This window comes from Cordyceps javanica, chromosome 5 (assembly GCF_051103115.1).
Source record: "Cordyceps javanica chromosome 5, complete sequence".
Taxonomy (NCBI): domain Eukaryota; kingdom Fungi; phylum Ascomycota; class Sordariomycetes; order Hypocreales; family Cordycipitaceae; genus Cordyceps; species Cordyceps javanica.
The window spans coordinates 1,504,570-1,525,751 of NC_139299.1; the positions used below are offsets into that span (position 1 = coordinate 1,504,570).

Below are 21,182 nucleotides of genomic sequence, written 5' to 3' on the forward strand. Positions count from 1 at the left end.
GACACCTTACGTGTGTCTCTCTTATTATCCACCGCCTCTCACTCGACGTTTACCTCCAATAGCCTCAAGTCGCGCTCCACTGATTTACTACGGCAGTCTTCCTTGAAAAGACGATTTTGACTGACGCAATGGCATCAACAAAGGAGCCATCCACAGACGTGCCGTCGCCAGACGAGCCTTCACAAGTACCAGCGCCAGACGAGATAACTCACGACGAATTCGCATCCCTCCTCAATGACTATCCTTCCCTAGTAGAAAAAATTTCCCAATCAAAAGGATGTAAGATTTCTTTCAAACTCGCAAATCATTCCTCTCCCCTCTTGGTCGCGCCGCTCCCTAACATGTTCCTCCTCCAGCCAAACCCGGCCAAAAATCTCTTCAGCAGCTTGACGAGTTCCGCTATGGCAAGGCCATCGCCGAGTTTGGCGGGACCGCCTCCTCCTCCTCCAAGGAAATGACGCTCGATGACGTCCGACTCCTCGTAGAGTGGAAGCTGCGTCACGGCAAGTTCCGCCCCATGCTCATGGGCCTCGCCTCGTCCAACAACGCCGCCGTGACCCGGCGGACCATTGCCGCCGCCATCCAGGCATACCGCGCGTCGTCCCCCTCCTCCTCGGCCTCGCCCACCCAGCCCGGCGGCGGCGACGGCGACGGCGGCGGCGACGGCGTCACCGCGGCCCTCGCCGCCCTCACCAAGCTCCGCGGCATCGGCCCCGCCACCGCGTCGCTGCTGCTGAGCGTGCACGACCCGGCGCGCGTCATCTTCTTCTCGGACGAGGCGTTCTACTGGCTGTGCGCCGGCGGCGTGGCGGGGCGCAAGATCAAGTACAGCAACAGCGAGTACGAGATGCTGCGCCGGAACGCGGCAAAGCTGGTTGGGAGGCTCGGCGTGAGCGCGACCGACGTGGAAAAGGTGGCATATGTGCTGTTCAAGCGCGACACTGCGCCGCAGGAGAGTAGCAAGGCGGCGCGCAAGCCTGCCAAAGCTGCAAAGGTCGCAAAGGCCGCAAAGGCCGCAAAGACTGCAAAAGTCACGGAAAACACTGCCAAAGATACCAAAGGCGTGAAAGAGCAACAAGCAAAGAGGAAGAGTGCCGCGGCCGAAGAACCCGAGCCAGCACAAGGCACGAGACGGTCAAAACGGGTCAAAAAGTAAAAACAATTCATTTACGCAAGGCTACTGTAAAGCTACCAATTGCTGCATTTTGCCAGCGCATTGCTCCCTAACGGCGAACCATATACCAGTATTTTTTTTCGCTGCATCAGCGCCATTCTTCACGTTTCCGCTCTTCCGTCCTCTAAACATGTATACTCCATGGCGCATCAGCCAGGTCTTAGTCGTGCTGCGTTTCGGGGTGCAAGACTGGATTATTTGTCCTTCTTGGCCTCCTTGGCTTGGGTGGCCTCGTACTGGTCACCGAGGTCGTTGTAGCTCTTGTGGAGCTGCTCGCTCTGCTTCTTGAGCGTCTGCAGATCCTGTTCCTTGGCGGCAAGCTGCTTCTTGAGGGCCGTGACCTCGTCCGTGGGCTTGACGACCGCGTTCTTGTCGCTGTCGTAGGCGCGGACACGCTCCTCGAGGCGGATTATGTCTTTAATCATAACATAGGTGCGGTTAAGGATCAAAGAGAGGAAGAGAGTGAAGCCGCAGAGGTACATGTTGCGCTGGGCATAAAACTTGCGCGCCTGGACTTCGGTGCGCTCGTGGCCGAGGACGACACTGCGGGGTAACAAGTCTTGTTAGCCATGAACGTGGGCCCTGGTTGTCAAGGTGAGAGAGGTTGACGTACGTTCCGCCGCTGCGGGCGGCCCTCTCCATGGTATCAGAGAGCTCAACCTGGACACGGTAGACGCGATTCACAGAGTCGATGAAGAGGACGAGGATGAAGATGAAGGTGATCTTGAGCCAGTGCTGAATCTGGGCAATGGTCTTGTTCTCGGAGATGAAGCTGGGGGCGTTGTCAGTGCATGTAGTCAACTGCGCGTACTGATGGGAAATGCATACGTAAAGATGGCGCGGCGAGCATTGTGAGGTAGAGGGACCACCAGGAACATGAAGAGCGCCATCTCAAACATGAGAAGGGCAAACACCTGGTAAGTCGCAGTTAGCACACCGCAATCATCATGCTCCGTGGCCAGAAGATCTAGCCATTGGGGTGTCAACACACGATTGTGTAGTAGAGCGTCATGGCGACTGTTGCGTGTGCTCGGATGCACTGGGCAGCTTGCGGGGTTTCGTAGGACGGCGACGGAGGACCGGCAGCAAGAAAGGGGGGCTGAGGTGGATGAGCAGTAAGTCTGTGAGATTGGAAGCTCGCAGTGGAAGAGGGCGGCGCGAAGAGAAGCTTAAAGTGCGTGTTTGCGATGTGGTCCTTTCGGCAAAGGTTTGGTGTCCAGAGGAAAAGAGGTAAGCACGTTTGGAAAGGTGGTCAGTTTTTTTTTGGCCCAGACAAGCCGAGGGCAGTGCAGAGGTGACTGCAGAGCTTCCCGCTGGATCGGGCCTAGAAGCTCTGTGTGCAAGCTTGACTGACGACCTGGCGACGTCATCGTTTTTCAGCACTGCCAGGGTCAGCAAACGGTGTGGCTGAAGCTCACAGAGGGGCTGATCAAGTGGCTGACCAAGTGGCTGGTAATTGATCTCTTGTCCGTCTCCGAAGGCCACGCATAGTAAAGGATGCTACGCATAGAACGCGCTTTCCATGTCCCGCCTGCTGTACATGTGATTTCGAAGTCGGTTCTTTTCATTGTCAAATGTAGCCACAAAATGTTCATTAAAAACGGCGGCTGTGCCGCCAATGCCAGCCGCCCATCTACCTTCTACCAGTAGCTAAATCCCCTCTCACCATCACACGGTGTACATTTCACGCCCAACGCCCATGACCCAAATTCAAATGAATAAGCAGCCTCTGCTTGTAGCTTTTCCGTGACTAGCGCTCCTGCGCTACAAATATCAAAAATCATCACCGCGGAATTTAGCCGGCGGCCGCCGGTTTCTAGTCGCCCGATCCAATCGCTTTCGCACAACCACATCTTGGTCGTCTTCCTCCTCCTCCTCTTCGTCTTCTTCTTCCTCTTTCTCCTCCTCCTCTTTTGCCTGTGCTTCTTTTCTTGTTCCTTTTTCCATTGCTTTTTCTTCATCTTGGTCCTCCTCTTCCTCCTCGCTCTCGCCTACCGCCTCTTCCTCGTCCTCGTCTTCTTCTTCCTCCCCTTCTTGAGAATCTCGCCTGTGGGCTCTTGGAGGAGCATCCTCACCTCCGGTAGACCAGTCGTCGCTATCCTGAATCTCGTCGGATGCGTCTTGTGCAGCTCGCCTCTGGCGCGTTGTGCGTGGAGATTCGTTCGAGCTGTCGAGCCATGGCGGATTCTGGGGCGATTCCCGTAACCGACGCGCGGCCTGGGCCGTCTCGGGTGTTGCTTTTGGCACGGGTCGTGGGTGTTTCCTAGGCCGTCCACTCCCCGGCCGTGCACCGCCGCGTCTGCCCGCAACCTTGGACTTGTCGACTTTCGTCGGTGTCTGGGATGCTCTGGCGCGAAGGCTACGCCTAGTCCTCACACCGCCATTCGGCGTCCCTTCCTCGCCCAGGTCGTCCTCGTCTTCTGCGATTGATTCCTGCCACTGTCTCCGCGTCGTAGCGCCGCGCATATGATAGCTATCATCATCCGAATCGAGCTTTGCTAATCCTCGTTTACGTTTTACTGGTCGGTTAAGCGGAGAAATGTATGGCGCTTGCATGTCTTCCTCCTCGTCCTCGCCACCGTTCGCAACGGTTCGGCGCCTTCTGCGCTTTGCTGTGGGCTTTTTGCGCTCCAGTTTTTTCTGTTCCAGCTTCGGCGCCTTTCTTGCAACGCCCTTGTTGGCAGCTGACTGCGGCGGTCGCCCTGGTTTCCGCGGAACCGCTGGCTTCTCGCCTGTCTTAGTGTCGAGCAGCTTCTTAGTGAGGTTCGGGAAGTTTTCGCCGTAGTTGAAGAACAATTCTTCTCCAGCTCGAATGTCTCGCAGAGCCGTGAACTTAATTCGATACTCGCCGTTGACATAGAGGATTCGAGGCGTGATGTTGGACCCAGTGCGGTCGTGTTCAGATGCATGATTGATGTAGCGACTGAGGTTTCCGTAGATGGCAGCATCGACCCAGATGCCTTCGTTCTCCAGCAACGTAAAGACATAAGAAATATTGGAATCTTCGTCAAATACATCGCCGCGACGAGCTTCTCTTCGGACGCCTTCGTCGTGAGTAATGAGCTCACCAACATATTCAATGACGAAATCGTCCTGCGCCAGGTCCTCAGCCGTGAACAGCCCATATCCCACTCCATCCAGTTGACTCTGTCCCAAGACGAGCTTCTTGCTGAGTCCGCGTTGCAGCTCACAGTTTTGACAGCCTGTCTCATGCAGCATGTCCGATTCAGCATTGTGCGGATCCGCTCTCTCCAGAGCACCACAGGTTCCACATAGCGCTGGATCACATTCGCGGTTGAGTTGAACGCAGATGCATGGCTTTTCTTTTTGCTTTGCCTGGCAGCTCTTGCCTGTGGCGTGGCATGCGCATCCGGTGAATTTATATGAGCACGTATCTGCGGTACATTTGCACCACTTTTCACACAAGATGCCTGCCTTCACGCAAGTACAGTTCTGTGGTGTACAAGAACCCTCGTGTGAACACGGTTCGATTATTTCACGGCGTTGGTGCTCATGTGTTATTGTATGGTCTTGCCAGTCTCCAATCAGAATTTTTCGGCGATTGTCATACCATGACAGCATTTTGGTTCGCGAAGGCTCGATACGCACAGCCTCTGGCAGTTGAACAGCTAGAGAATCAAGTTTGTCATATACGGCAGTACATTCGCGATCCAGAATATCTGCCGCAAAGCAGATTGGGTCTCGACGCAGCTTGCTTTGGCTCATTGTCGAGAAAATAGACTTCAAAAGCGCAATTTCCTCTTCCAGCCAGCTTCTTTCCTCCCGCATCTGGCCCACTGAAGGGGGGGGAGAGAGATAGCATTGCCGCCGGCACGGCAGCTCATTTTCGCGGGTATCCGCGTCCTCCGTAATCAGCCTCCGCCGACGTTGCCTCAGAAGGTCAGCTAGCGGCATCACCGCTGCCAGGGAAAAAGTCCGTTTGAGGTTCTTGTTGTCATATTCGCCATGGTCGCAAGAATGGCTGTAGCAAATGAGACAGCCGAGAATGCTATAGGTAGCAAGGTGCGCTTCGGTAATCTCATCCACATCCCCTTGTGGTATAGGAGCTGCGTCCTTTGCCACAGGTTTAGGGTCCAAGACCCCGTCGACAGACTCCTCGAGCAATAGAATCCTTCGAAGCTCAATTTTACTCGCAAGTGCCATATCATTGTTATCGAACGCCCTTTTGAAAGCGTTCGTGAATAGTGCCGCAGCTTTTCTTGATTCAAGACTGGTCGGATCACCGTCAGTTGTCTCGCGGCTGGATCGAATAATGTCCGTCTTCTTTTGAGGCGCAATATTATCGTCAAGATCTTGGCTAGCCATATAGGCAACGAGCGCAGACTTTGTACAATTGGGTATACCCAGCTTATCTAGCCAGGTATCCAAATATAAAGATACGGTTGCTGCGCGCTCAGTTTGGATTGTGAGTATGACCTTTTCCTCCCGGTTCATCGGCTTGAATCCAGATTTCGTATCAATTTCCTCGAGTTCTTTCAGCCACAAGTTATATTTCGACTCCTCGCTGCTGTCAAGATCCCGCAAGTGTGGGACAAAAGTCAACATCGTGTTTGCCGTGAGAACGTTCTTTTTTATATCGACATGATGGAACCGATATCGTGGGACTCTGTCCTTCATGGTTTTGATTGCTATGATCTCGTGATGCTCCTCGCGCGCATCCTTGCGAGCTTTCAAATGTTGCTGGTTCTTGACGTAAGCAGGGTTTCTTTGGTCACCACGCTTTCAGCATACCTTGAACTTGATTCTCATCGTCTCTCCTTTCCTATGCGGAACAGGGCCATTCCCCAGTCCTTCAAAGAGATTCGCACCATGTTGAACGCGCCATTCTATAGGCGCGGTGGCCTCAATCGCCTGTGTGACCAGTCGCGAATGATCTTGTCGCACTCCTCTCAGCAAGTCTTGCAGAGCGCTTGCGAGATCGGCCTCGTTCCAATGCTTCTGCACAGTGCTGGCGCGAGACGATCTCGAAGGCGGTGTGGCGAGCTGTGTTGTTTGTATCGGGGTATCGTGACGCTGCAGTACTGTTGAAGGCCCGGTGTTGCTCGCAGTTAATGTCTGGGGTTCGGTTCGTGCCTGTGACCTTCTAAGAGGTGGTGGGCTAATTTCCCGTGCGATCTGCAGCATATCGCTGGTCGGGAATTTGGAGCTGACGGGTGTGCCAGACCTTGGGGTGAATGTTTTTGGGCCACAGCCGGCCAGGTGGGAAGGCGGTCCATTAGCCGCGAGGATGGAGGAGGGCGGGGGGATTGCGGCTGGTGGGCAGGTGTATGCGGTAGGTGGGTTAAAATAAAGGGTGGTGTATGGCTGCTGGGCAGGAGATCGTAGGCGAAAATCGTCGGGATACGACGCTCGCGAATCGGCGTCTCGGTCAAACCTCGACATGGCGCAAGGGTCAATCCCGTTCGATCCGCAAAGAGCGTCCCCTTCCGCAGGTCATTAACAAGCGCATGGCACTAAAAACCGCTGCCCTTGGGGTGCAAGCGCCGCGGATTTGTATTATTGTCTCCGGGGAAGAGGGCGATGTTGTTGTTGTAGTCGCGGAAAGTGGTGTGGTGGCGAGGCTACGGGTGCGCCTACGCGGTCGCGCGTCTGGCAATTTCAATTTCGAGGTCACTCATCGCCATACAACTGCACCCCCACACCAGGCTACCCGGTACGTATTGATGGGGGCGCACTTTCTTCATATCAGCACTGTATATGACTACATGGATATATTTCTGCTCAGATCAGTTTCCGTCGACTTCTGGTTTTTTTCAACGGAAGCCGAAGCGAGGCTGGTTCTCGCGTCCCTCTGAGGATCTGACAGATACTACATATTACCCATTCCAGCATGTTTAGACTGTACGTATAACATATCAAGTTCAAGGCCAAGTAGCTGGGTGGAATGCATGCAGTGGACTCATCATGTGCTTAAGACCAACGAGTAGACTGTACACCGACGAATATAGCTGCCTACCAGTCCTCGTCTTTCGTGACATAATGGAGAAGCGCATGGGGGTGTTGCCCAAACTAACAAGGGGCCTTGCACAGCGGCTCGGTACAAAAGTCAAGGTTTTAATAATTTGACAACCCAATAAAACCAGACAAGCTGTCAAGACCCAGACGACCAGTGAGAGAGGAGTATTACTTAGTATTGCTGATATACGTTGAGGGGTCGGCAGCATTTACTCGCATTTAGACTCTCCCCCTAGCTAATGGTCACTACGCGACCATGCGTTGAGTCGCAATCGTGGTGCCCGGCTGTAAAAGATCTCGGTTACAGGTAGGCTACGTCTGTTCAGTAATATATAGATAAATAAGTCCAACCTGTTCAGCAACTCACTAGTACATCCGATGTCGTCTAGTGGTTAGGATCCTGCGCTTTCAGGTATACTTGAGTGCCGCAGTGGCCGGGGTTCAATTCCCCGCATCGGAGATCCAACTTGATGTACTTTTTTTTTTTAGTCTCGGACTTGACAGTCGAGAAGTTCGAGTCGGCAAGCCATATAATGGCTCTCAGCGTATCTTTCCTATCCTTTTATCTCGTTGGACGTGTATGGCTGTCACTTTGACCAGTAATAGCGAGTGTAAAATGTGCAATGCTACGCGGTAACCAGAGTCATTCAAAAGGCATTCGATGCGGATAGGCTATAGAACTCTCAAGCCACGCCTGTAACCTCGGTGGTAGATGTGGCGCAGGGAACGCATTGTTTAATCTAAGAGTACGGAGCGAGATGACGGCGATGGCGGCGATGGCCTGCGATCCCCAGGTACAAGGTGGCAGTGCAGCGGCAAGCACCAAGCCTAATCATCAATCGTGTCGCTAATGATCCGGGGCCTGGACGAGCCGGCCGAACCGTCGGTCACCTGTGCAACGAACGCAAATAGTCGTGACGAAAAACCTGATTTTGGACGCCATGACAGACACACACCCCTGGTCATGCCAGCGGACAAGGGACAACGGACAAGGCGCGGGCGATGATGTGAAATTGGCCATGGTTCAAGTTTCGTCATTCTCGAGCTTAGCCTGAAACTAACGTAGCGAAAAGCTTGGAGCAGTGGCAGCCAAGCCATCCGCATTTGGAATGGGCTCTGCCCCACGGACGAAGACGACGACGAAGGCGACCAGTCGTGATGACTTTTTTGTGTGTGTTTGTACGTAGCGGAAGATACGGATAGCCAGACGGGCTGGTAGTACGGACCAGAGGAGACGGGCAGTCCTTGTACAAGTACTGCGACAATGGCTCGATGAAGATGATTGGTCGCAGCGCGCTGCAAACATGCCGGGGCATATGATAGAAAGGAGACGCCTTTGTGCATTCTTTCTCGCTCAGGCTCAATATGGACAGGGCTGCTGGATCGGAGACGCCTCTGGACGCCTCTGGGCTCAATCGGCAGAAACAGACATGCCCCCTGCGCAGGCTCCAATGTTTTGGCAGGCGCCGGATTAGCAACTGGGGCAGGTAAGGTTTTAGAGGGAGAAAAGGTGCATGTCGCACGAGCGATGTGGAGGAGAGGAGGGAGGCGCTGGTGGATGGAGAGAAGATGGATCATGGATTGATTGTGAAAGCGGGTTTGATGGCCGTGACTGGCGGGGGAGAGGGAGGAGGATGAGGATGGAGGGAGGTGTGTGCATTGGGACTTGCATTGAGAACTTACATTGACTTGCATAGACTTGCATTGGAGCCTGGAGGCAAGGTTGCGAGGTAAGTAGGTGTACCCAGCCTGCCAGCCATTTAACTACATCATGCTATTATGACCGTGTTCCAGCTGTCGCAGTACCTGGAAAGCTCCCTAAAAAAAGTCAATAACTCAGTTTCCCCCCCAAAAGCAGGGTTGGGCAGGCGACCCACTCCCAAGAAAAAAGGATGACGTAGCCGTAGAAACCATGCGCTACCAGACTACCAGTAGACAGCCATGCTCCTCTTCCCTGCAAGCAACCAAGCTCACCACCCACTCCTCTTAAAACCATCGGCACCGCCCCATCCGTCTCTGCGAGCTGTCTCGATACTCTTTCCCCTGTTGATACTTTTGCGATTTGCACATCAATAGATCATCTCGATAGTCTGTCTTCCTGCACGCAGCGACTTCGCTTCTGCCCAATCTAGACCCTCATACCACCCGCCTCCACCCTTTCAATATGCATCGCACATACTCTATGCGCCAGTCGCGCGCTCCCACTGCCTCGCAGCTCCAGGTATGCACCTTCACCGACCAATTCGCTCCTCTGTTGGCTCTCGCAAGCTAACCATCGCATCTGACAGACCCCCCCTCCCCCTCCTTCTTCCACCAAGTCAGGCCGCTTTTTTGGCAAGAGTAGCCTTGGTAAGTCGCTTCAGCAACGGAAATGGCGCCATTATTGATGCGACCGAGCTCGATCACTATACCAGCTTGCAATTGATGCCATCGGAAGCTAACGCCTCCACTCTCAGGCCATGCCCTCCGCCGCAACGCTGGTGGCGCTTTCGGCCCCGACCTGGCCAAGAAGCTCTCCCAGCTCGTCAAGATGGAGAAGAATGTCATGCGTAGTCTCGAGACCGTCGCCAAGGAGCGCATGGACGTCGCCGTAAGTTTTCGCCTGCACTTGCTCAAGCTGCTCAAGCGCCCTCATCAGCCAATCAGCTCTAACATGTCGCCAGCAACAACTCTCCGTCTGGGGCGAGGCCGCCGACGAGGACGTCTCCGACGTCACCGACAAGCTTGGTGTCCTGCTGTACGAGATTGGCGAGCTCGAGGACCAGTACGTCGACCGCTATGACCAGTACCGCATCACCATGAAGAGCATTCGCAACATCGAGGCCTCCGTGCAGCCCAGTCGTGACCGCAAGCAGAAGATCACCGACCAGATTGCCCAGCTCAAGTACAAGGAGCCCAACTCCCCCAAGATCGTTGTACTTGAGCAGGAGCTTGTCCGTGCCGAGGCCGAGTCCCTCGTCGCCGAGGCCCAGCTCTCCAACATCACCCGCGAAAAGGTCAAGGCTGCCTACACCTACCAGTTCGACGCCCTCCGCGAGCATTGCGAGAAGGTCGCCATCATCGCCGGCTACGGCAAGCACCTCCTCGAGCTCATCGACGATACTCCCGTCACTCCGGGTGAGACCCGCGCTGCCTACGACGGCTACGAGGCTAGCAAGGCCATCATTCAGGACTGCGAGGATGCCCTTACCAGCTGGGTCAGCTCCAACGCTGCCGTTTCTTCCAAGCTCTCCACCCGCTCCCGCGGCCTGTCCCAGCGCCGCCGCAACAACCTTCGCAACCGCGGCGAGGGCCACGACCTCTCCAAGCAGGATGCGCCCCTCGACAACGGCTCCTGGCGCGAGGAGTCCGAGGAAGAGGAAGAAGAGGAGGACCTCGATTCCGATGCTGGGCTGAACAGTGAGCACCGCGGTCGCACCCAGGAGGCTGTCGTCGCCTAAAGTGGCTACAATAATGAACCATATGAAAAACATTCAAACGAAAATGGAACACAAATATAGTGGGTAATATGATGGGAAAAGGTCAAGCGATTCTTTGGAGAATTACAGGCTCGCTATTCTGTGATGACAGCAATGGCAGCTAATTGATGTGTTTACGGAGGAGGAGTGTGTTTCGAGGTATACCCCGAAAGCCAACTCACGGCCTAGATTTGACGCTTCAATATGCTAGTTTAGTGGTTCTGTTTCTATCAGGTGTACTCTTATTGCTTAATACAAATCTTAAATATTAGAGGAAGAAGTTTGATTGCCTAATCCGCCCTGATGCCTTTGAGTTGCATAACGTGCCATGCGCCTAAACAACGTGGTGACTATCTCGCCGTCCCATCTGACTCGCAAAGCGCTCAACTTCCATTTTGGTGATGCGATGTCCAGGAACAACGACCAAACCCAAAAACCGCGATGTCATGTCCAGCGTCACGTTGCCGCCCGCAGCTTGTGTCATGGCCTGCGCCCGCTGTTCCTCGCTCGGTGGTCGGTACTCGTACGTATGCGCCAAAACGATGTTGCTTTCCTAGAGCCGCACGAGGGCGGGAGCGCAGTCAGCAGAGAGCACGACGCAGGGCAGAGCAGGAACAGTTGCAGAAAGGCGCGGGCGTTTATTTTTTCTTTTACTGCGTACAGCATCGGTGCACTTGAATTGGCCCCAGAACAGACGGCCGTCCGTCGTGACGACTCGCAGGTTCTGGTTCAGCAGCGACGACAGATACTCGTGGGCCGCCTCCTTGTCCATGGCTGCTGCGGCTGTCCCGGAAACTAGACTAAACGTCTGAACCGGCGCGCGCCGCCGTAGCGATTCCGATATCCGGGAATGGAAAAAGCCGTTGATCAGGTTTGGGAGGAAAAAAAAAATAGGCCCGCCCCGTGGCTTCGCAGACTGCCGCTTCCTGGTGGGTAGGTAGATAAAGTAGGTAGGCGAGCATTTGCCCGCCAGCTCCACTGTACTAATAAGCTTGGGTGGCCACCCACAGATGCGTCATCAACAGTGAACTTCTTCACGCACTTGCAATGCACGCGCGCTGGTCGCAGGTTAGCGGCGCTCTTCTCTTCATCAATACACACAATCTGCAGGCGAGGCTTTTTGGCACGCTAGCCTCTAAAAGTACACCTTGAATCATGACTTGAATCAATCCAGCACTCGAAAGAAGACTGGTCCATCTGACAGCGCATTGACAAGAGCGCCGTAGCCTCTGCCATGGGTGTGAACGGTCTCTGGACCGTAGTGCAGCCATGCGCGCGGCCGACAAACCTTGCCACGCTCAACCGAAAGCGCCTTGCCGTCGATGCCTCGATTTGGATATACCAGTTCCTCAAGGCCGTGCGCGACAAGGAGGGCAACGCGCTCCGCAACTCCCATGTTGTCGGCTTCTTCCGCCGCATCTGCAAGCTGCTCTGGTTCGGTATCCAGCCAGTCTTCGTCTTTGACGGCGGCGCGCCGGCCCTCAAACGGGCCACGATCCAGAAGCGCCAGCGACGCCGCGAGGGCCGCCGCGACGATGCCGTACGTACCGCGGGCAAGCTGCTTGCGGTGCAGATGCAGCGCGTGGCCGAGGAGGAGCAAGAGAAGCGCAGACGAGAGAATGAGCGCCGCGCCCAGGCGGCGCGAGAGGCCGAGGAAGAGCCAATTACCGATACCAGGGACATGGTATACCTCGACGAGGTTGGCCTGTCGAACCAGGAGCGTCAGCGCAATCGCAAGTTTCACAAAAAGGATGCCTATCATTTACCCGAGCTGGACGGCGGCATCGCGTCCATGGGTAAGCCAGACGACCCTCGCATCATGAGTGTCGAGGAACTAGAAGAGTATGCCCGCCAGTTCAATAGTGGCGAGGATATCAACTTGTATGACTTTAGCAAGATTGACTTTGACGGCGAGTTTTTCAAGAGTCTCCCGCCTCCCGACAGATACAATATTCTGAATGCGGCAAGACTACGAAGCCGCCTGCGAATGGGACTGAGCAAAGAACAGCTTGATGACATGTTCCCGGACCGCATGGCATTCTCCAGATTTCAGATTGAGCGTGTCAAGGAGAGAAACCATCTTACTCAGCGGCTCATGCATGAAGTTGGCATGACCGGCCTCGACTTGACACTAGGTGTCAACGCCCGCGTGGCGGGTGAAAAAGACAGAGAATATATTCTTGTCAAGAATGAGGGTGCCGAAGGCGGCTGGGCACTGGGCGTCGTCAGCAAGGAAAAGGATATGGGCGAGGCGCACAAGCCTATTGATGTGGATGCGATAGAGATCCAGTACCAAACGAAAGAGGAGGAAGATGACGACGATGACGCGGATGACTTCGAGGATGTGCCCATCGAAGGTCTGAATCGCCTACCTAAACACGATCCTACCGCAGCCAGCCTAGAAGCTGCTCGTGATATTGCCTCGAGACGTCAGCAATATTACCAAAATCATAAAGAAACATCTAATACGGAAGAAGACTCACTCTTTGTTGGCGGACTGGCCGACGCCCCTGCAATCGAAGCCGATGCCCAAGCTGTCAAACGCATTCACACCGAAGAGGAGGACGATCTGAACCTTGCTATTGCTTTATCATTACAAACACAGCATGGAGCAAAGGATGACACGGCAGGGGATGATGACCTATTTGAGGATGTGCCAATTGGGGACAAGCCTGAGTGGACGCAAAAAGCAGTGGAAGCTGCCAAGCCCCTAACGGCTCACGGCGGCTCCATGATCGCGCACATTGTAAACAACAGATCCAATGCTGCGGTGCCAAAACGTCAAGAGCGGCCAGAGAACCAGGACAGTGACAGCGATGACGATATGCAGGCTGTCATGGCACGGTCCCGTAAAGCTAAGAAGCGAGCCGCGCCACCTCCACGGCCCGTCCTGGAAAATAAGAAGAACCCCTTTGATGGACCATTGCCGTTTCCGAAGCTCAGCTGGGGATCCTCCCTGTTTGGCAAATCGAAACCGGCCAACGCTTCGACCAGGACAAGCGCCCCGGACACATCTACCACTGTCAATGCTGAAGAAGACAAGGGCGAGAGTGACATGGGGGGCGGGTTTACGGTTGAGGACCAAGACGATCAAGGGCCAGAACTACCGCCGTGGTTGGCTGACGAGTCAGATATCAGAGATTCTCTCAAGAAGCAGCAAGATGCCGAACGAGAGATCAATGCACAGGATAGAGAGGATGCGGAAGACGAGGAGCGCAGGAGAAGAAAGGAAATGCAAGAGCGGTTGATTGAGATTGAATCGGACTCTGAAAATGACAGTGATATACAAATCATCGAGGTACCACCATCTCCGGCACCCGAGCCGGCAGTTGAGGACCTCCAGGTACAAACAGAAGCAGAACAACCGACACAGCCTCAGTCCACAATGACGAAATCACAATTCTCCAACACCGCTGAGTCTGTGGTCACTCCCCAAGCAACTGCGCCCCCGGAAGATGCCGAGTCTCCTGAGCCGGAATTTGAAGATATCGAGCTTCCCCAGGTTGCCGAAGAAACGGCAGCTCCTGAGCCAGAGGCCGTTGACGATGCCGTGATTGATAAGCAGAGAGGAAACGCTAGTGCACCGGTCACCATTGATGATGATGAACTTTTTGGCGATGCAGATGAGAACGAGTACAGTGACCCAGAGGAAGAGGAGCTTCTGGTGCAAATGGCGGAAGAGGCAGAAGAGCACGCGCGGTTCGCCAGCGAACTCAATCAGAAATCCATGGAGCAGAACCGTCGAGACTATGAGAAAGAGCTCCGACAACTGCGCACCCAACAAAAGAAGGACCGGCGTGATGCGGATGAAGTTACCCAGGTCATGATCTCCGAGTGCCAATCCCTGCTGCGCCTGTTTGGCATTCCGTATATTACGGCGCCTATGGAAGCCGAAGCACAGTGTGCTGAGCTCGTGCGTTTGGGCATGGTGGACGGTATCGTCACCGATGATTCTGATACCTTTTTGTTTGGAGGTACCCGTGTCTACAAGAACATGTTTAACAGTAATAAGTTTGTCGAATGCTACCTCGGAAGCGAGCTAGAAAAGGACCTCTCGCTCTCACGACAGCAGCTCATCTCTCTAGCACATCTACTCGGATCCGATTACACGGAGGGCCTGCCCGGTGTCGGTCCCGTTACCGCTGTCGAAATCATCTCAGAGTTCCCCGGCAAAGACGGCCTCAGCGACTTTCGCGCCTGGTGGGATGCGGTACAGTCCCAGTCTCGGCCCAAGGCAGAGGACGCCAGCTCGCCGTTCCGCAAAAAGTTTCGCCGGTCGCAGGCCACGAAACTGTTCCTGCCACCGGGCTTCCCCAATCTCGCCGTCGACGACGCCTACCTGCAACCGCAAGTCGACAGCAGCACCGAGGCCTTCAGGTGGGGTGTCCCCGACGTGGAGGGCCTGCGGCAGTTCCTCATGGCGACGATTGGGTGGAGCAAGGAGCGCACGGACGAGGTGCTCGTGCCCGTGATTCGCGACATGAACAAGCGCGAGGTAGAGGGCACGCAGAGCAACATTACCAAGTTTTTTGGCGGTGGCGTCGGCGCTGGTGCGAGGGAAGCCTTTGCGCCGCGCCAGACTGCGGGCACGAGCAAGAGAATGGCGGCGGCAGTGGACAAGCTAAGGAAGAATACAGCAGGAGAGGGAGATGGAGCCTCTGAACAAATAAATAAACGCCAAAAGCGGTAGATATGTGAGGAAATACATTATTTACAAGCTTACAAATGACGCTACCCCGGGGTATGGGGGCTCTGCTACCCGCCCATTGTGTTCTACCTTGTACCATTGTCAATCTAAATTTTCGGGAACACTGCTTCAGAGACACCTCCGACACGATACACCAAAGTCACCCAATACCAAACTGTAATCTCCTGTATCGGAGTTTGCGCGTCTCGTCATCTTGTATCATGAACCTTCTACAAGGCTCTATCAGGCAAGTCGTCACAAGCCGCGCCCCACAAATCGCAAGCGATGACGATTGTCGGCTAAAGCTCGGCCAGGAATCGGTGGCCGCGTTTTCACCCAAGCTTTTGAGGCAACGTTAGATTAGTGCCACTGCGTGTACCACGACCCCCCCCCCCCTCCAGCGCATTTTCACACCATTCTTTCTTTCGTTTTCTTGCAACATCGGGCAGCGAAGAGAAAGAGAACGCAGTGATTGGTCAGGCGAGGGCTGTTCCTTTTTTTTTTTTCCTTTTACCGTCCATTTTCACTTCCCTCACGAAATATTAGCATGGATCAGAGAGAGCTCGAGTCGCGCATCAAGGCGCTCACTAAGAGCGTCGCCGCAAACGAGGCGCCCGAAAACGCTCTGCGCCTGCTGGAATCGCTGAAAAAGGATGCAGCGCCAACGGAGGAGATGCTTCGGGTACGTGCGATGCTGCGCCGCTGCTGCTAGAGATTGCTCATGCTCGGCCGAGCTTGATGGAGCGCAGGATGCAAAGGCGTGCTGTAGACGCTCGCACAGGTTGGCGATGCTCGTCGCGAACACCCTTGCGACGCCCTATGCTTCGTCATTGTCTCGATCTTGCGCGCGACGACAGTTCGATTCCGTCACAAGACGCTTTTTTCACTAACCAGACATTGCTTGATTCTAGGCGACCCGCGCCGGTGTCTTTGTCGGCAAGCTGCGGGCCAATGCCAACAAGGAGATTGCCCGGTCGGCTGCCGAGCTGGTGAACAAGTGGAAGAAGCTCGTCGAGCAAGAAAAGCACTCGAAGCTGCAAAAGTCCAAGCTCGGTTCCCCCGCCTCGGGTGCCGCGTCGTCCCCTCCCGCCGCGGCCGCCGCCTCCGCGCCCGCTTCCGCCGGTAGCTCCAAGAAATTCGCCGGCGACCCCGAAACGCGCAAATACGACGCCGATGGCGTGGACATTAAGCGGACCGAATCGACGGTGCGCAACAGCTGCATAGGGCTGATCTACAACGGACTGGCGTTCCGCTCCACGGCCTCGGAGTCGGACGTGCTCGCCAAGGCCGTCGCCGTCGAAGCCGCCGCCTTTGCGCACTTCAAGGGCGAGGGCGCCGACTACAAGAAGAAGATCCGGTCGCTCTTCACCAACCTCAAGAACAAGTCGAACCGCGCGCTGGGCGTGAGCGTCATGGCGAGCGAGATCCCGCCGGAGCGCTTCGTCGCCATGACGGACGACGACCTCAAGAGCGACGACCAGCGCAAAAAGGAGATTGAGCTGGAAAAGGAAAACATGAAAAAGGCCCAGGTTCCCATGGCCGAGAAGAGCATCAGCGACAGCCTCGAGTGCGGCAAGTGCAAGAAGAAGAAGGTCAGCTACACACAGGCCCAGACACGCAGTGCAGATGAGCCTATGACGACGTTTTGCGAGTGCATGAATTGCGGCAATCGCTGGAAGGTAAGCGAACTCCCCTCCTGAAGCAAACAATTACATTTTGTGTGTTTCGTGTCTAACCCATCTGGTTTAGTTTTCCTGAATGTCAAGGCAAAGCACAACATCGCCATTATCTTATTTTCTTACTTTTCACACTACATATTTTTTAGTAGGACCTCACGGACTACTTATCGCCAGAGGGGTGTAGATCAACAACAGGGGGTGTTTTCTTTTCCGTCCTTTTCGTCACAGGGAGTTTCTAGGGGGTTCGTGAAACAAAAGAACAAGGCTTGCCAGTTTTTCATGTACGCATATCGGATTTACAGTAGCAACTTTACTTTTTTTTTTAACACTTTTGACACCGATTCAGTTCTAAACGCTGTGCAAAGTAAATGTACACAAGGGGTATATCATTCCATTCGTAGAACACATGAGCAGCGCTGGGCTTTTTCTCCTTCTTTTTCTGTCTTTACGCCTGCTTCTCCAGGCCCAGCTCGGCAAAGAGGTCCGTGGCCTCGTGCTCTTCCAGGCCCATGTCCTTGATGTGCTTCCAGAACTTGCTGAGGTGGCGGGTGCCCGAGTCGCAGAGGACGGTGACAACGACGCTCCCCGGCGGCAGCTGCAGGGCGGCGACTACGGCGGCGGCGCAGTTGACGGCGCTGCTGCTGCCGAGGAAGAGCCCGTCGTTCTCGACGAGCCAGCGGGCCATGCGGCAGGCCTGCTCGTCGGCGACCTTGACGGCGTCGTCGACGAGGTCGCGGCCGGCCTCAAAGTTGGCCGTGACGCGGTTGACGCCGATGCCCTCGACCATGGAGTCGACCTGCTGGCGGCGGCGCGTGCCCTCGCGCTCCGTCGGGGCGTACATGACGCCGTGCTTGACCTTGTGGTAGAGGCCGCTGCCCTGGGGGTCGGCGAGGACGACGCGGACGGCGGGCCTCCGCTCCTTGAGGTGGCGCGCGACGCCGGCGACGGTGCCGCCGGTGCCGGCGCCCGCCACGAAGGCGTCGACGAGGCCGCCCGTCTGGCGCCAAATCTCCGGGCCCGTGCCGGCGGCGTGCGCCTCCCAGTTGGCGGGGGTCTCGAACTGGTCGGCGAAGAAGCCGCGGCTGCCATCGGCGCGGGCGGCGGCGTGCTCGGCGGCGCGGCGCCGGGCCAGGTTGACAAAGTGGTCTGGGGAGGTGATGGGCGCGACGGGCACGCGCTCGACGGCGGCGCCGAGCGCCCGCAGCAGGTCCGACTTCTCGCGGCTCTGGTCGTCGGGCATGCAGATGTGCGCGCGGTAGCCCATGGCGCGGGCGAGCGTCGCCAGCGAAATGCCCGTGCTGCCGACGGTGCCCTCGTAGATGGTGTCGCCCCGGTGCGGCACCAGCTGGCCGTCGCGCTCTGCCGCGCGGATGATGCTCAGCGCCACGCGGTCCTTGGGGCTGCCGCCCGCGCCGTTGAGGAACTCGGCCTTGCCGAGGATGGTGCGGCCCGTGGCCTCGGAGAGCGACCGCATGTTGATCAGCGGCGTGTGTCCGATGCAGCCCGCGATGCCGTCCTCGACGACGCCGTCGGAACGACTTGAGCCGGCGTCCTGCTCGTGGTCCTCGAGAGTCACGGGCGCGCCCCAGAATATGCTAGAACGCCGGGGGTTGGGCTCTCTGCCCCCGTCCGCTGCTCGGCTGCCTGGTCTCCGGCGCTTCTTTTCCTGGAAGCGGCTCTCAAGCTCGGGGTAGGCGTCTTTGAACCCCAGTGTCACGAGGACGCCTGCAGCAAAGGCGGCTACCAACGCCGCGGTGCCATAGGCCTTGGGGTGGTCGCTCAGCGACATGCTGCCATAAATACCTACCTATATAACCCTGCAATCAAACTCGTGCCGGTGTTCGCTCTGTACCTGTCAATGGGGCAAGGAAAGAAGATGCAATGCACAAAACTTGAGAAAGGACAGAAACAGGTGCTATAAAACGTCATTCATGCGCTCGCGCTCTCCACTGGGGCCGTTAGACAGCAAAGTTTCAGTGCTCCGGGCCCCTGTAAAGTTGCTGCCGAGGGGCCTGAAGCTTGCCCTGTACCGGAACAATGCTCTTCCCTTGCCGCTGCCAAATTAGGCGCTTGCATCAAGCTTGGACAAAATGGTTCAGGGACCAGCCAGCTTGTCACCAAACAAATTTTAAACGCACACACACTCGCGCCGAAGGGAAGCGCCGCGGTGGCCCCCCATGGATTCTCCCATTGTCACGCAGCTCTTCCGACAGCTCTTTCGACAACGGCCGCGCGGATGCAAGGGTCATTGGCCCGCGGCGACGACGACAACCACAACACGCGGGCAGAGCTACCACCGCTCTGGAGGACCTAGTGTCGGCCACAATGGGCGCGGCTACGCGACGAGGCCGTCGATCGACCGCGGCATGAAGAAGAATGAGAGCCGCTGGCAGCAGCGGACGCACATCCTGCCAGAGGATCGCAGCGAGGAGTTTGCCAAGTACCCGTACATTTCCATGCAGGAGCTCAAGCAGCGGACGGAGCGCCCGCGCAAAGTCAAGATGCTGCTGCGAGACTTTATCGAAGGTAAGAACCAGGCGCCCCCCCCCAGTTGGCCGTTCCCGAAGCACCCAGAGCTTTTCGTTTGGTTGTCTAACGGCCCCCGTGCTTCTTCCCGCCAGACTCCCTCTACAACCCTTCGTACGGGTACTTCTCCAAGCAGGCCGTCATCTTCAGCCCCGGCGAGCCATTCGACTTCAACGCCATGCGGGACGAGATTGAGTTCCAGGGAGAAGTCGGCCGGCGGTACACCGAGTTCGAGGACGCGCTAGACGAAGCAGAGGGCGAGAACCCGACACGGCAGCTGTGGCACACGCCGACGGAGCTGTTCCGGCCCTTCTACGGCGAGGCTGTCGCGCGCTACCTCGTCTCCAACTACCGCCTCACGGCGTACCCCTACCACGACCTCATCCTGTACGAAATGGGCGCCGGCCGCGGCACCCTCATGCTCAACATCCTCGACTACATCCGCGCTGTCGACCCGCAGGTCTACGCGCGCACCCGCTACAACGTCATTGAGATCTCGCCGGCCCTCGCCGCCATGCAGGGCCACCACCTGCGCGCCACGGCCGAGTCGCGCGGCCACGCCGACAAGGTCACCATCATCAACCGCTCCGTCTTCGAGTGGGACCAGTACGAGCCCAGCCCGTGCTTCTTCCTCGCCATGGAGGTCTTTGACAACTTTGCCCACGACGGCATCCGCTACGACGTCACCACCGAGGCGCCCCTCCAGGGCCACGTCCTCGTCGACGGCGACGGCGACTTTTATGAGTTTTACGTCCACGAGCTCGACCCCGTCGCCGCCCGCTTCTTCCGCGTCCGCCATGCCGCCACCGGCGGCGTCTACCCTCGCCCCTACCCCGCCAACCCGGTCCTGCGCTACCTCTCCGCCAAGATGCCCTTTGCGCACAACCTCTCCCCGGCCGAGTTCATCCCCACCCGCCTCATGCAGTTCTTCGACGTCCTCGAGCGCTACTTTCCCGCCCACCGCCTCGTCACGTCAGACTTTGACGCCCTCCCGCAGGCCGTCAAGGGCCTGAATGCCCCCGTCGTGCAGACCCGCTACAACCGGCGCATGGTGCCCGTCACAACGCCGCTGGTACGTCTTCTCTCTTCTCCCTCTGATCTCTTATTCTATCGTTTCAACAGTGCGACTGACACTAGGTTGTGAAATGCGCACAGGTCCACCAAGGCTACTTTGACATTCTCTTCCCCACGGACTTTGCCATCACCGAGGCCATGTACAGGGCCATTACGGGTAAGCTCACCCGCGTCATGTCCCACGGCGACTTCCTGCGTCGCTGGGCCTACGTCGAGGACACGCAGACGCGCAGTGGGGAGAACCCGCTGCTGTCACATTACAAGAATGCCAGCGTCATGGTGACTGTATAAATTGGTGAGGATGGTGGGGTGACAAAGGGCAATGGGCAAAGCGTTGCTGCACAGTTGCAGTTATTTGAGAAAGCGGAACCACATTGATATCCTTCCTGTACCAATAGCATCAAGATACTTCTCTGTATATTACCAAAAGGAGCTGACATAGCAGCAGCATCAAATACATACAAATATGTACACTTATCATCGTGCCTGTTTGGAAATAATGCATATTATGCCTAAACCTGGCATTGCCTAAATGAAAAAAAGAAACGTCAACTATCCGTCACATGTAACCTCTTATCTTTGCTTTTCTATCTGAAAAAACGCAGCAG

General features: G+C 56.1%; 9 protein-coding genes and 1 non-coding gene across 10 annotated transcripts; 6 read left to right on the top strand and 4 right to left on the bottom strand.

Annotated features, from left to right (window-relative positions):
- Positions 1–128: 128 nt before the first annotated feature.
- On the top strand, positions 129–1,156 carry V2A60_007689 (uncharacterized protein; the record flags this gene model as incomplete). Its single annotated transcript, XM_083258972.1, has 2 exons — positions 129–279; positions 357–1,156. 2 exons carry the CDS (start codon positions 129–131, stop codon positions 1,154–1,156), a joined length of 951 nt encoding a protein of 316 aa, XP_083115098.1.
- Positions 1,157–1,368: 212 nt separating this feature from the next.
- V2A60_007690 (B-cell receptor-associated protein 31-like-domain-containing protein) lies at positions 1,369–2,186 on the bottom strand (the record flags this gene model as incomplete). Its single annotated transcript, XM_083258973.1, has 4 exons — positions 1,369–1,717; positions 1,788–1,946; positions 2,003–2,088; positions 2,166–2,186. 4 exons carry the CDS (start codon positions 2,184–2,186, stop codon positions 1,369–1,371), a joined length of 615 nt encoding a protein of 204 aa, XP_083115099.1.
- A 761-nt stretch (positions 2,187–2,947) lies between these two features.
- On the bottom strand, positions 2,948–6,577 carry V2A60_007691 (uncharacterized protein; the record flags this gene model as incomplete). Its single annotated transcript, XM_083258974.1, has 3 exons — positions 2,948–4,343; positions 5,010–5,875; positions 5,927–6,577. 3 exons carry the CDS (start codon positions 6,575–6,577, stop codon positions 2,948–2,950), a joined length of 2,913 nt encoding a protein of 970 aa, XP_083115100.1.
- A 947-nt stretch (positions 6,578–7,524) lies between these two features.
- Positions 7,525–7,610, top strand: V2A60_007692. Its single transcript has one exon. It is a non-coding gene; the product is annotated as a tRNA-Glu (tRNA).
- A 1,704-nt stretch (positions 7,611–9,314) lies between these two features.
- V2A60_007693 (Eisosome component PIL1-domain-containing protein) lies at positions 9,315–10,590 on the top strand (the record flags this gene model as incomplete). The annotated part of the gene is made up of 4 exons (XM_083258975.1): positions 9,315–9,371; positions 9,439–9,499; positions 9,607–9,740; positions 9,814–10,590. The coding sequence occupies 4 exons, from the start codon at positions 9,315–9,317 to the stop codon at positions 10,588–10,590; spliced, it is 1,029 nt and encodes a 342-aa protein (XP_083115101.1).
- Positions 10,591–10,942: 352 nt separating this feature from the next.
- V2A60_007694 (LSM domain-containing protein) lies at positions 10,943–11,380 on the bottom strand (the record flags this gene model as incomplete). Its single annotated transcript, XM_083258976.1, has 2 exons — positions 10,943–11,161; positions 11,270–11,380. 2 exons carry the CDS (start codon positions 11,378–11,380, stop codon positions 10,943–10,945), a joined length of 330 nt encoding a protein of 109 aa, XP_083115102.1.
- A 462-nt stretch (positions 11,381–11,842) lies between these two features.
- Positions 11,843–15,298, top strand: V2A60_007695 (ssDNA endodeoxyribonuclease RAD2; the record flags this gene model as incomplete). Its single annotated transcript, XM_083258977.1, has 1 exon — positions 11,843–15,298. One exon carries the CDS (start codon positions 11,843–11,845, stop codon positions 15,296–15,298), a length of 3,456 nt encoding a protein of 1,151 aa, XP_083115103.1.
- A 544-nt stretch (positions 15,299–15,842) lies between these two features.
- Positions 15,843–17,053, top strand: V2A60_007696 (transcription elongation factor DST1; the record flags this gene model as incomplete). Its single annotated transcript, XM_083258978.1, has 3 exons — positions 15,843–15,977; positions 16,207–16,974; positions 17,045–17,053. 3 exons carry the CDS (start codon positions 15,843–15,845, stop codon positions 17,051–17,053), a joined length of 912 nt encoding a protein of 303 aa, XP_083115104.1.
- A 366-nt stretch (positions 17,054–17,419) lies between these two features.
- V2A60_007697 (tryptophan synthase beta subunit-like PLP-dependent enzyme) lies at positions 17,420–18,763 on the bottom strand (the record flags this gene model as incomplete). The annotated part of the gene is made up of 1 exon (XM_083258979.1): positions 17,420–18,763. One exon carries the CDS (start codon positions 18,761–18,763, stop codon positions 17,420–17,422), a length of 1,344 nt encoding a protein of 447 aa, XP_083115105.1.
- Positions 18,764–19,151: 388 nt separating this feature from the next.
- On the top strand, positions 19,152–20,865 carry V2A60_007698 (type II protein arginine methyltransferase; the record flags this gene model as incomplete). Its single annotated transcript, XM_083258980.1, has 3 exons — positions 19,152–19,500; positions 19,596–20,572; positions 20,656–20,865. The coding sequence occupies 3 exons, from the start codon at positions 19,152–19,154 to the stop codon at positions 20,863–20,865; spliced, it is 1,536 nt and encodes a 511-aa protein (XP_083115106.1).
- Positions 20,866–21,182: the final 317 nt, after the last annotated feature.